Source organism: Anolis sagrei, chromosome 5, assembly GCF_037176765.1.
Source record: "Anolis sagrei isolate rAnoSag1 chromosome 5, rAnoSag1.mat, whole genome shotgun sequence".
Lineage (NCBI taxonomy): Eukaryota > Metazoa > Chordata > Lepidosauria > Squamata > Dactyloidae > Anolis > Anolis sagrei.
Window position 1 is genome coordinate 76259835 of NC_090025.1, and position 13835 is coordinate 76273669.

A 13835-nucleotide genomic window follows, 5' to 3' on the forward strand; every position below is an offset into this window, starting at 1 on the left:
ATGTATTATTTCTTTATGCTTGTGAGTAAACAGTATTTCTTGTTTCTTTGTCAGTGAGAATGTAGAGATTATCTGTTTTGCCTACCTCTGGAACATGCAACACATCATTGTCCTTCTTTAGGGGTCCCTTTCAAATCTATGATACTTTATTTGTCATAGACATATATGTGTACGTGAATCATATCTGTCTATCTGTCTATCATCTATCTATCTATCTATCTATCTATCTATCTATCTATCTATCTAATCTATCTAATCTATCTATCTATGGCTGGATGGCTCTTTGACAGGAGGGCTTTGATTATGTTTTCTTGCTCTGGTGAAGGGAGCTGGACTGGATGACCTTAAGGCAACATTTCTCAACTTGGGGGTTGGGACCCCTGTGGTAGGGATTGCAAGGGGGTGTCAGAAGGCTCACCAAAGACCACCAGAAAACAGTATTTTCTGTTGGTCATGGGGTTCTGTGTGGGAAATTTGGCCCAATTATATCATTGGTGGGGTTCAGAATGTTGTTTGATGGTAGGTGAACTATAAATCCCAACAACTACAACTCCCAAATGTCAAGGTATATTTCCTCAAACTACACCTGTGTTCATATTTGGGCATATGCAGTATTCGTGTCAAGTTTGGTCTAGATCCTTCATTGCCTGCGTCCGCAGTGCTCTCTGGATGTAGATGAACTACAACTCCAAACTACAACTCCAAACTCAAGGTCAATACCCACCAAACCCTTGTAGTGTTTTCTGTTGGTCATGGGATTTCTGTGTGCCAAGTTTGGTTCAGTTCCATCATTGGCGGAGTTCAGAATGCTCTTTGATTGTAGGTGAACTATATATCCCAGCAACTACAACTCACAAATGACAAAATCAATTTTTGAGTGATGGTTGCTCCTTGGGTTAGTAGGTGTCTTGTGGCCAAATTTGTTGGCAATTAGTCCAGCAGTTTTTGAGTTATGATGTCACTCAAAACAAACAGAGCATTTATAGATAGATAGATGCTTAGTTAATTATTTCTCAATCAAGTCAAAATTACATGGTTACTGCTGTTATAGATGACACAAGTACTAATAATATCAGTCAAAGTAATTTTCCTCGCTCATTTCTTTATTTGTTTACTATCTTAGGTACCTGGCACTACTTGGGTTAGATGTGTTGTAATGCTATTTATTAGAAATCCTCTGTGAATCCCCCCTGAAACCTTGCTCATATTTTAGGTTGCTTATGATGGGTATGTCTGACAAGTTTGGGCCAGATCCATCATTGGTAGGAGTCATACAGAATGTGGGTGGACTGCAATGACCATCATCCTCTGCCAATCCCCTCAACCACTGTTAATATTTTAAGTTGACCATGATGGGTATGTGTGCCAAGTTTGGTCCAGATCCATCATTAGTGGTGGCTCTCTGGATGTGGGAGCCATCCTGGAAAACACACACACACACACACACACACACACATATAGACAGACACGTATATAGATACATATTTATTTATTTATTTATTTATTTACCTTACTTATATACCGCTGTTCTCAGCCCTGTCTCTCGTCCCCACCAAATGCATCTCCGAAGAAAGTGGGAACGAGAGCAGGGCCTCCTCAGAAGATCTTAGCATCCTAGATGGTTCATAGAGCTTTATAGGCTAAAACCAGCACTTTGAATTGTGCCCGGAAGCAAACTGGCAGCCAGTGGAGCTGGCGTAACAGAGGAGTTGTGTGCTCCCTGAGTGCTGCTCCTGTTAGCAACCTGGCTGCTGCCTGTTGGACCACTTGCAGCTTCCAAACAGTCTTCAAAGGCAACCCCACGTAGAGCGCGTTGCAATCACATCCTTGTGTTATCAAAGGCTTTCATGACCAGAATCACTGGGTTGCTGTGAGTTTTTTGGGCTGTATGGCCATGTTCCGGTAGCATTCTATCCTGATGTTTCACCTTCTTCCTAGTTGGCTTTCTTCTAATGTCTGTTGTTTCTCACACATAGACAGAACATTGTAGCTGGAATCCTATTGGTGACATATTAGAATATAACTAAGACTTATATTAATATAAATACCTCCTTGTGAAACAGGTTTATTCAGACTATGTAACATCTGCTGGACAGTGCTGCATGATTTTCAACCCCTGAGTCAAACATCCAGTACTTGGTCAAAGTGTTGGCTATGGCTGGGAGAGCTCTGTCGTGTCAACACCCAGCTGGTAGCTATCTCCCTCTGTGGCCTCTGTACAGTTAATGCTGTGTAACAAGAAACAAAATCTTAGCTTATATATTTTTATATGGCTTGTTTTAATTTTGTGTGCAGTTTTATTGACCTTCCTTGCTTGTTTTTATTGTGTTACACATTGAGACATCCCAAAAGCAGAGAGCAATTAGTTGTGACTCCTATTTGGCATGGGATGATGTTGCTGAACTAAACCAGCATTTCCATTACTTCATTCTCGACTGTGAATCCCCATAAAATATGATAATTTTTAAAGGAAACAATTTAATAAATTTAGAGTGAATGTTTTATCCAAATAAGGAAGTAAGGCAGCTACTGCTACACAAAGAACAGGTAATATACGAGGATTATCCAGAAAGTAAGGTTACAAGATTTTTTTAAATACAAAGAATGAATATATTTTAATAAAACTTGCATGGATTGTAGCATAGATATTATATTATTTTCCACATAATCACCATTCAGTTCCATACATTTTGTCATCTGTAGGACTAGTTTTTGATGCCTGTGTCATAGAAGTTTCCCTCCGCCTTTTTCAGCCAGTTCGTCACTTCGATTTTCGCCTCGTTGTTGTTGGAAAAGTGATTTCTATCCAGGTGTTCCTTAACCTGCAGATCCAGGACCCAAGCCCAACATGAAAGCGGCAGCGACAAGACCCAAGGCATGAAACCAACACTTTGCCTACTGCAAAGTTCTACCATTTCAGTGTCTACTTTTATCTTACAACTCATCATCCGATGATGAGCTGCCCTCCACCCCATCGTCATCACTTACAGCTGGTTTAGCTTCCACATCTGAATGCCAAAGCCCATCCCTCCAACTCTTCCACCTCTTGTCAAGACTTAGCTCTTCCAAAGATTCTACAGTATCTCCCGATTGCCAATCCTCACCACCAGAAAACCCCGCAAACGTGTCACTAGATGCTGGTTGAGTACACACATCTCAAACCTCTTGTACCTTGGTCCAATTCAGTGATTCATCCTCATCCCCATCACTCCCAGACCTATTACTCCCAGAGAAACCCATGAAATCCTCCTCTTCTGTGGGAGCAGTAAGTATATCCCGAATCTTCTTCCTCTGTTGCTCCTCATCCGATTCCTGTTCCCAAGTAACCCTCTTAGTTCTCCTATTCACATCCACTGTATCACCTTCCTCCTCCTCACTCATTTCACTCTAAAAAACCCTTCGAAGGAATCTTCATCAGTGGGTGACATTAGTATCTCCCGGATCCTCTCCCTCTGTTGCTCCTCATCTAACTCTTGAGCACTCCTTTTTCCTCTTCCAGCACCCTTACTACCAGTTGCAGTGTTGCTAACAGGCTCTACTCCAACACAATACATATATCTATCACATGTCAGAGCATTTTTTTTTAAAAAAAATATTAGAAGTAAGAAAAATTATAAGGGTAATATTCAGGACAATAATTATGGATCATGCAGATTTAGTACTAGCTAGATTTCATGGAATGGAAAGGTTATTTGGGGAAATTTGCTATAGGATATGGAGAAATAAAGTTTGCTAATGAGTTACTTAAGCTGCTCAGGCATCAGCAGAAGTGTTTAGTTTGGCTGATATTTTTATGAAAATCTGGAGTTGAGCACAGCGGGGTTCACATGTATTGCTGCATTGGTAGCTCCTGATTAATTTGATTGCTTTGTTCTTAAAATAAAACTGCAAATGCCAGGATCTTATTCTGATTCAGTACAGAAAGAGATAATAAATGTCCTATTTTATTTTGAAGCAGCATCATTTGCTTTTTTTTTTATGCTCCAACTGGGATCAAAGAAGCACTAGCCCCACAGGGGGAAAAGTGTCCAATATGTGCTTTTGAGCATTATGATGAATATTGGTTTCAATTTAACTGAGTTATGATCCTGACAATTTCACACTGTGTATGCAAGACAAGTATGCTTCTTGAGACTTTGTCTTTCACCCAAGAATATATTGCTTTCAAAGACTTTCTCTTCATTGGAGGTAGTTTCCATCTGGTCAGAATAATTTAAATACATTTAGACATGCAACCACAGAGTTTTTTTTAGGAAGGTTGAGCAGCCCACCAACCATCTATTCTGTGTTTGGAACGAGTTAGCTCAAGCACCACAATACCACAATACTTGAAGGCACTTGTGCAGAAGCAGTTTGCTAGTATTAAATATTAAGAGTTAAAGTTTGAAGGACTTTGGTATATTTTTGGTTTCCCCACACTTGAGGGTCTCCTGTGTCCCTAAACCTCACAAAAAGGAGAGATGCTATTATTCTTATTCTTATCATTTCAACTGTGTGCCGACTACACTAGGGAACACAAGAAGCTCAAAGGTTGCACTTTATGCATCTCTGTTATGCATTAATTAATCAAATAGCTAAAGTAATACATGGTTCTCCCATTTTTTTGTCATGTCAGAAGCGACTTGAGAAACTGCAAGTCGCTTCTGGTGTGAGAGAATTGGCCGTCTGCAAGGACGTTGCCCAGGGGATGCCTGGATGTTCTGATGTTTTTTCATCCTTGTGGGAGGCTTCTCTCATGTCCCCACATGGTTCTCCCATTAAAAACCACCTTGATTTGGGTTAGTGGCAAATTTATTATCGTGTCAGAAGCAAATTGAGAATACAGTTATAATGTATAGAAAAACCACAAAGTTAAAAACATTATGCTAAATTTCCTTTGACCAGAAGCTGGCAACTTGGAGTATCTTTGGTGTTGCTGTAAGAAATTCCTTCATTGTACATGTGGCAGGGCTCAGACCGCATTGTAGTAAGGGGTCTGTGGTTTGCTTTTCTCCACACTTGCATGTTGTGGACTCCACTTCTTAAGGTTAGCTCTGCATCTTGTGGTGCCAGATCACAGTCTGTTCAGCACTTTCTTCTGTGGGCCCAGAGGGGAGTCTCTCATTTGGTATCAGACACCGATGGAGGTTCTGGGTTTTAATCTGCCACTTTTGGACTCTCACTTGTTGAGATGTTCCTGCAAACAACAACAACAAAAACAAAAACAACAACATGTTATTTATATTCTGTCCTTCTCACTCCGAAGGGGACTCAGGCTGGATCACAGTACACATACACGGCAAACATTCAATGCCACTTTGTATAGACAATACACAGACAGACAGAACAGAAGTAGGTGTGTTGTTTCGACTCAGTATCCAGTTGTTTTGGTGCCATGGAAGGTTGGGCTCGAGTCCAGCCACAGGGGGTGCTGTCGCTTCATCCTCTATGATGAAGAGCCATCAGGACTTCCTCCTTCCATTTGGTCAGCCAGCATTTTCTGATCTTCTTTCTTTATGGTGTCATAAAACACCTCCCTTGCTTTTAGCGGTACCTAATTTTTCTAATTACAGCTAAAGCTGTTTTCGACTGCTTAGGTAAATGCAGGGCTGACAGTTGGGTGCTCATGCCGACCCAGGGCTTCAAACTTGCAACCTTTCGGTTGATAGCTCTTATAGTTGTCAGTGATTTACCAGCTGTGCTAAACCTCTGGCCCCTGTAGATCTTAGGAAGTTATATTTTCATACAAGGCATTGGCTTGCTGGCTGATATCCGAACTGAGGATGGGCCAGAGATGTCACTGCCTTAGTTCTTTCATTATTGGCTGCTACTTCCCGATGGATGTCGGGTGGTGCAACACCGTCTAGTTACAAATGATTAACTTGTTCCATTAATTAATATTGTCACATGAAAGGAAAGTGGATAAAGTGTGGTCGACAGGACACAGCAGTCTCCAAGGCATTCTTTGAAATCTCTTCAATGTCCACAGTGCTCCCCAGAATTGTTAGTTTTCTAAAGTGAAAACTTGATTGACACATGTGGCCAAAATTCAGCAGCAGACGTATTTATGTATAAATTATGTGACAAAATGCATTATAGTTAATGCCATAATGACTAACAGAGAATTTGGTTCCTTTTGTTTCACTATAGTGTAGTCTATGGGTCATTCCACACAGCCCTATATCCCAGAATATCAAGGGAGAAAATCCCATGTTATCCGAGTGTAGATTCAGATAACCCAGTTCAAAGCAGATATTGTGGGATTTTCTGCCTTGATATTCTGGGATATAGGGCTGTATGGAAGGGCCCTAAGTCTTATTAATTAGGATCAATTTAAGTACATTTACCTAAGTTTATTGTATGTGATTGTAAACTGAATCATGTATGTATGACTTTAAAAATAAATGTAATAAGATTACATTAAATATAATTTTAATTAATGTAAGTTCATTTAACAGCTAGTCAATTTTTTTTCTCCTTAATGGATTTTTTGAGGTAAGGAAAAAACAGAAAGAACCATGGAAAAACAAGAAGAGTACAACACCATATAACACAATTTGTGTTGCTGGGTTATAAATCTCAATTCCTAATTGTTTTTATCATAAAAACATGGAAAAAGTTTGTTAAGCTGCAAAAGTTTTGTTTTTGTGGTACATCATGCGTAACTTAAATTAAACCAAACCAGTTCCAGAGTTGGTTTGGGAGATTGTTTTAATTGCTCAACACATTTTTTTAAAATGCTGGTTTTATTTGTTGTGCATCATACTGTGCATTCTGGCAAGCTGAGAAGGGATAAACAAACAGCCAGTACAATGATTTAATTATTATATAAACTGACTTGTTCATTAATTTGCAATTCCTGAATGTTTCTGACAATATAATCAAATAAAGGCAGAACTTGGAAGTAATATTAGCAAAATGTAACATTAGTAACATTATTAGTAACTATCAGTAACTCTACAATGGGTGTAATAACAAGATGAGTGGTTTCTTGTGTGTAAAATTTAGTAAAAAATTGTGAGGATACTGATATTTAATGAAAAATTCTTAGATCTTCAACAGGTCAAACAAATACTTCAAGGCTTTGAATCAACTGGTGGCTTTCTTAATCTTGTCCACAAGGGACAGGCAACTGGCTTTGTGAACTGTTCTTTTCTTTAAGAGGAAAACCCTTTTTAACCCCTCCTAGGGCAATCTACTTTCTAAACTTTGCTGGTGTGGGCTCTATTCCCGACTCCAAACTGCTTCTTGGGTCCCGAGTAGACCTACCAGTCAAGGCTTTGTAGATTCCCCAGCTGGAGTCCTTTGGAACTGTTTCCCCCTGGAATTTCCCCCGGATGCTGTGAGAAACGAAGCTTCTCTACAGGTGGAGCTAATCCACGTCCTATAGCTAAGCTTTCCAATGCAAGACTGGCCTAAAATGGCTCCCTCTCCTCCCAGAGCCCTGGGGAAAGGGGCAGAACCAAAACTTAAGAATGATTGATGGGTCATTGGCCCTATAATTGCAAACCAAGAGAAGCCACCTTATTGCAAAATGCATGGAACTTTGGAATACATGCAAACACTCAAAGAAAGAAAAAGAAGTTGGAGCTCCTGGTACAGCCGTATCAGCACAATATGTTTGAAAAGCATGCGTAGACATTTCCACCCTATTTATTTATTTTGTTATCTATCGTGTCAGAAGCAAATTGGGAATACAGTTATAATGTATAGAAAAACCACAAACACTGCTCTATACCTTCAAAAAAGGAGCAAAGTAATGAGTAACTGATATACCTCATGACAACAGTGACTAATTACTTTTTCTCTTGTAGAGAGCTGCAATTATTTTTTAAAAAGTAACTTTTGAGGGAAATTGTAGGAAGTGGTTTAAAAATGGGAAAAATCCATCTGTAGATGTTGGGAGATAGCAGTCAGCATTTAGGAGGACCAGGGGCGGCTCAACCCATTACGCAAAGTAAGCATTTGCAGTATAGTTTATTTTGCCCAGGGGCGCTCTTGAGGTGCTCTTGGTGGAAAATAGACCTTGACATATGTGAGTTGTAGACACTGGGATGTATAGTTCACCTACAATCAAAGAGCATTCTGAACTCCACCAATGATGGAATTGAACCAAATATGGCACACAGAACTCCCACGACGAACAGAATATATATTTATCAGTGATTGGTTGGGAGGGGCAAAAGTTGGGGGGGGGGGCGCCATAATACTGTTTGCTTACTGTTGAAAATTACCTAGAGCCACCTCTGAGGAGGACAGAGATGGCTGTTTGTTGCTTATGTGCATTGCCTAATTCACTTTTAGCCTGTTCCATATGATTTTATCCTTGAATACATAATTGCACAGAACAATTTGCGAGTGTGAATCAGCTCAAGGAATGTAAAAAAGCAATTTAATGTAAAGAACAAGACTCTGTTTTCATGCTTAAGCAGGGAGCACTGATTCTATACTTCTGCATGGCTAATCAAGGGAGTCCCGCTATCATTAATGTTTTCTCTTTCCTTACTAAAAACAACTTAAGTACATGAACTAAATGAATTTTTCATTAACCCAGGAAACTAGGGAGATTGCCTTGGCAAACAGAGTTTATATCTAGGCATATGTATGATGGTTAGTAATAACGATTTGAAAATTAATTTTTCTCCACTTGTAATGAAGAAAAACCTTGCCCTGGGGAACTATGTTACAAAAATTGCATATTAAATGTGTTTAGATTGGAGGATTTGATCAATTGTACTTAAATCAGTCCAGGACTTGTTTTACATCTCCAGGTATTTGCTGTCAAAGATAAACTAATAGTTTGTTTTGTTAAGCTCTGAAAAAGTGATTCTAGAGCAGTGGTTCTCAACTTCCCTTAATACAGTCAGTGGTTCCCTTGATGTATGGCAAGAACACTTTTCCTCTGGGTGGATCTTCGTCTTTATTCTCGTGGCTTGTTCATCAGAAGAGCTGCAAGACTGAGAACAAGCCACGAGAAAAAAGTCGAAGACCCACTCAGAGGAAAAGTGTTCTTTCCATACATCAAGGGAACCACTGACCGCATAGGGAAGCTGATGAGGAAACACAACATACAAACTATCTACAGACCCACCAAGAAAATCCAACAAATGCTACGTTCAGCAAAGGACAAGAGGGATCCTCTCGCTTCTGCAGGAGTCTACCGTGTACCATGCAGCTGTGGACAAGTCTACATAGGGACCATCAAACGCAGCATTGCCCAAACACGAATTAAGGAACATGAAAGGCACTGCAGACTACTTCAACCAGAGAAGTCAGCCATAGCAGAGCACCTGATGAACCAACCTGGACACAGCATTTTATTTGAGAACACAGAAATGCTGGACCACTCTCACAACCACCATGTCAGACTACACAGAAAAGCCACTGAAATACACAAGCATGTGGACAATTTCAACAGAAAGGAGGAAACTATGAAAATGAACAAAATCTGGCTACCAGTATTAAAAAACTCTAAAATTACAACAGCAAAACAACAGAGAGGAAACAAAGAAGGACATCTAATCACCTCTCAACAAAAGTTTGCTCCAGGCACTGTCAGGCCATTATATGCTAATCAAGGTGGTCAGTTGAAACAAGAATCTGGGTAATTTGGTAGGAAGAATAAGGCCATATTCGACAGTGTGTAGGACTGAGTTAGAACTGGTCATTTTCAAAGGCAGGTCTTCAAGCGCTTATGAAAGGAGGGGAGGGATGGAGCCTGTCTTATTTCCCTTGGAAGGGCGTTCCAGAGATGGTGGGGGGGGGGGGGGGCACCACTGAGAAGGCTCTCTCTCTCTTGTCCCCACCAACTGCACTTGAGATGGTAGTGGAACCAAGAGGAGGGCCTCCCTGGATGATCTTAGAGCTTGTGCCGGTTCATAGAAGGAGATGCGATCACGGAGATAGGCGGGGCCTGAACCGTTGACATTTTATATAAGGCACACCATTTTACTAGGTCACTGTATGTAACAGGACTTAGGCATTCATATATTTTGGGATCCGTGAGTATTCCTGGAACTGAACCTAACTGGATACCAAGAGCCCATTGTAACTGTATAGTGTGAAAGGGCCCCATGACTCATGATTTGTACAAAGAAATCATTGAGGGATAGAAACAGGACAAACAAAATAAATGATCATGTGCATAATACCTACATGTGAATAAGTACTCTATATATATCTCTGTCAATGAATATTAGGTAAATGAAACCTTCATGTTGTGAAGATATGAATAACGGCTACTGAGGGTAAGAGAAAGTAATCAAGAAAAATATAATAATGAAAGAAGAAGAAAGATTTAACAGCACTCAAGAGCGAGCCTCTTTGAATGAATTTGTGCTTGTTCCCAATTAATTGTGCATAGTTGAGGCCTAAATGCTGTACTTTTGTGCTCCCTGGTGTGGTTTAGTTCCTGTAACAAATGCATTCTCATTTTACAGGTTTCTGCATTAATATCACCTACAGCCAGTGTCAAATGCTGCCATACAACCGTACCACTTCAACACCAGTCCTTTCCATTGTCAAAAGCATTGAAATTGAAAAATTTATCAAGTTCTTCGGTTATCTCAATCGCCTCAGCTGCTATCAACACATCATGCTGTTTGGATGCAGCCTTGCTCTTCCTGAGTGCATCAGCAATGGCGATGACAGGTATTTGGGAACAAACATTATGTCATGATTACAGCTTGTTAAAACAGAACACTGTCTTCCATTCCTAATAGTGACAATATAGTATTACACTATGACTTTTTTTTTGCTAAAATCGCTCTGCCATTTGTAACGCTCACTAACAGATTTCTGCCAAGCAAAGCTGACTACAAGAAGAATGCTGTAATATGATTATTTAGGAACAACTAGTTAGCCTGTTATTATGATTGTTTGTACAGAGTAACATTGGTGAATAATTTTGTTAGGGATTATGGATCTGAGCCAATTCCTCCAAAGGTTGTACTAATCTGCATTTTCAAAATGGCTTGTGAAACTGCTTTCCCAGATAATTCTTCAATATAATAATAATAATTCAATTAAATTCAATATAAATTAATTGTTTGTTGTTGTTCATTCGTTCAGTCGTCTCCGACTCTTCGTGACCTCATGGACCAGCCCACGCCAGAGCTCCCTGTCGGCCGTCACCACCCCCAGCTCCTTCAAGGTCAGTCCAGTCACTTCAAGGATGCCATCCATCCATCTTGCCCTTGGTCGGCCCCTCTTCCTTTTGCCTTCCACTTTCCCCAGCATAATTGTTTTCTCTAGGCTTTCCTGTCTTCTCATGATGTGTCCAAAGTACTTCAACTTTGTCTCTAGTATCCTTGCCTCCAATGAGCAGTCGGGCTTTATTTCCTGGAGGATGGACTGGTTGGATCTTCTCGCAGTCCAAGGCACTCTCAGAACTTTCCTCCAACACCACAGTTCAAAAGCATCTATCTTCCTTCGCTCAGCCTTCCCTAAGGTCCAGCTCTCACATCCGTAGGTTACTACAGGGAATACCATGGCTTTGACTATGCGGATCTTTGTTGCCAGTCTGATGTCTCTACTCTTTACTATTTTATCAAGATTGGACATTGCTCTCCTCCCAAGAAGTAAGCGTCTTCTGATTTCCTGGCCACAGTCTGCATCTGCAGTAATCTTTGCACCTAGAAATACAAAGTCTGTCACGGCCTCCACATTTTCTCCCTCTATTTTCCAGTTGTCAATCATTCTTGTTGCCATAATCTTGGTTTTTTTGACGTTTAGCTGCAACCCGGCTTTTGCGCTTTCTTCTTTCACCTTGATTAGAAGGCTCCTCAGCTCCTCCTCGCTTTCGGCCATCAGAGTGGTGTCATCTGCATATCTGAGGTTGTTAATGTTTCTTCCAGCAATTTTCACCCCAGCTTTGCATTCATCAAGCCCCGCACATCGCATGATGTGTTCTGCATACAAGTTAAAAAGATTGGGTGAGAGTATGCAGCCTTGCCGTACGCCTTTCCCAATCTTGAACCAGTCTGTTGTTCCGTGGTCAGTTCTGACTGTTGCTACTTGGTCCTTGTACAGATTCCTCAGGAGAGAGACAAGGTGGCTTGGTATGCCCATCCCACCAAGAACTTTCCACAATTTATTATGATCCACACAGTCAAAGGCTTTGGAATAGTCAATGAAGCAGAAATAGATGATTTTCTGAAACTCCCTGCCTTTCTCCATTATCCAGCAGATATTGGCAATCTGGTCTCTCGTTCCTCTGCCTTTTCTAAACCCAGCTTGAACATCTGGCAACTCTCTTTCCATGTATTGCTGGAGTCTTCCTTGCAGCATCTTGAGCATTACCTTACTGGCGTGAGAAATAAGGGCCACTGTACGGAAGTTTGAACAGTCTTTCGCATTTCCCTTTTTTGGTATGGGGATATAAGTTGATTTTTTCCAGTCTGATGGCCATTCTTGTGTTTTGCATATTTGCTGGCATATGGCATGCATCACCTTGACAGCATCATCTTTTAAGATTTTAAACAGTTCAGCTGGGATCCCGTCGTCTCCTGCTGCCTTGTTGTTAGCAATGCTTCTTAAGGCACATTCAGCCTCACTCCTCAGGATGTCTGGTTCTAATTCATTCACCACACCGTCAAAACTATCCTCGATATTATTATCCTTCCTGTACAGATCTTCTGTATAGTCTCGCCACCTTCTCTTGATCTCTTCAGCTTAATTAATTGTTACCTTTCCCAAAAAGCCATTTCCTAGTCTCATAAGGTGTTCTTGTTCCTATTCATTTCATATTAATGTAGTTGTACTTCACATCTGTTTTCTTTATAATTGCTTTTTTCTCTCTCTAGCAGTTTTCCCATTTGTTTTTTTTCCAATTTATAGAAGACTAGCACATAAAGCAAATTTACATAAACATATTCATTGCTTAAGGTGCTCAATTCTTGCTTCTTGGTCACATGTGCAAACTGTCATTCCTGGAAAATATTGTTAAATTATTGGAATCAGGCAATATTATGATAGCAACAATGATAATAATTGTGATGATAATGGCAATTTATCAGCTAATATTTCTGTGGCTGGTAGGCTGGAAGGTAGGACAACTTAATTAGTGGTAGGATCAAATATCTATTGAAACAGGTGACGGTGGGCAGGACCAGGACTCACAAGAAGTGAAGCCAATGGGGGAGTAACCCCAAAACAAGATTTCCAAATTCTCTAAAGCAGTGGTTCCCAACTTGTTGGCCATGGCCCAGCAGTGGGCCACAAGAACAACAATCCAATTCATGAACCCCCTTCTTCTTTATTTATTTTATTTCTGCTCCTTTCCGCAGAGCTGATCAGCCCCACCCTTTATGGTACTAATGTTCGAGAGTGGTCCCTGGTCAAAGTGGTCCCTCGTCAAGTGGGTCCTGGTCAAAGTGGTCCCTGGTCAAGTGATCATTGGTCAAGTGGGCCCTGATCCACTTGACCAGAGCTTTTAAAAGAGGTCCCTGGTCAAGTGGGCCCTGGTCAAAAAAGGTTGGGAACTACTCTAAAGGGATGCAAAACAGCTTTCTTGCAACTCCTCTTCCAGTAAGGAGCCAAAGGCAAAGGTGGGTTGGGAAGGGGGGGGGGTAGATTGAGGCTCAGGTTTTGGAGAGTTGGGAAGGCTCTGCTCCAAGGAGAATAGGGTCCTCTTCTTATTTCTCTTCGCTTGCCCCTCCGTTTGCCTTTGCCTTGTCCCTGGGAAGAGCCCACACAAGGAGAAGAAGGAGTGGAAGTAGGAGAGGAAGACTGCATTCTCCTTGGAGCGGAGCCTTCCAAACTTTCCAAAGTGATGGAGCTTTTGGGCTGTAAGTGTCTGGAATCAGGTTGGTGGTGGGCAAAGGGGAGCCACTTGGGTTGGTGGGCAACAGGAGTGG

General features: G+C 40.9%; 2 protein-coding genes across 3 annotated transcripts in view; one reads left to right on the forward strand and one right to left on the reverse strand.

Annotated features, from left to right (window-relative positions):
• The window catches only part of CORIN (corin, serine peptidase), a 158304-nt gene that overhangs the window by 49889 nt on the left and 94580 nt on the right, over positions 1 to 13835 (forward strand). For both annotated transcript variants that reach the window (XM_060778485.2, XM_060778486.2), the window contains exon 4: positions 10419 to 10629. In XM_060778485.2, the coding sequence (XP_060634468.2) occupies positions 10419 to 10629 (211 nt within the window). The remainder of the gene's footprint in view (positions 1 to 10418; positions 10630 to 13835) is intronic.
• GABRB1 (gamma-aminobutyric acid type A receptor subunit beta1) overlaps positions 11375 to 13835 on the reverse strand; it is a 293072-nt gene continuing 290611 nt past the window's right edge. The window contains exon 10 of the transcript XR_010910015.1: positions 11375 to 11407. The gene's annotated coding sequence lies outside the window, so the exon portion shown is untranslated. The remainder of the gene's footprint in view (positions 11408 to 13835) is intronic.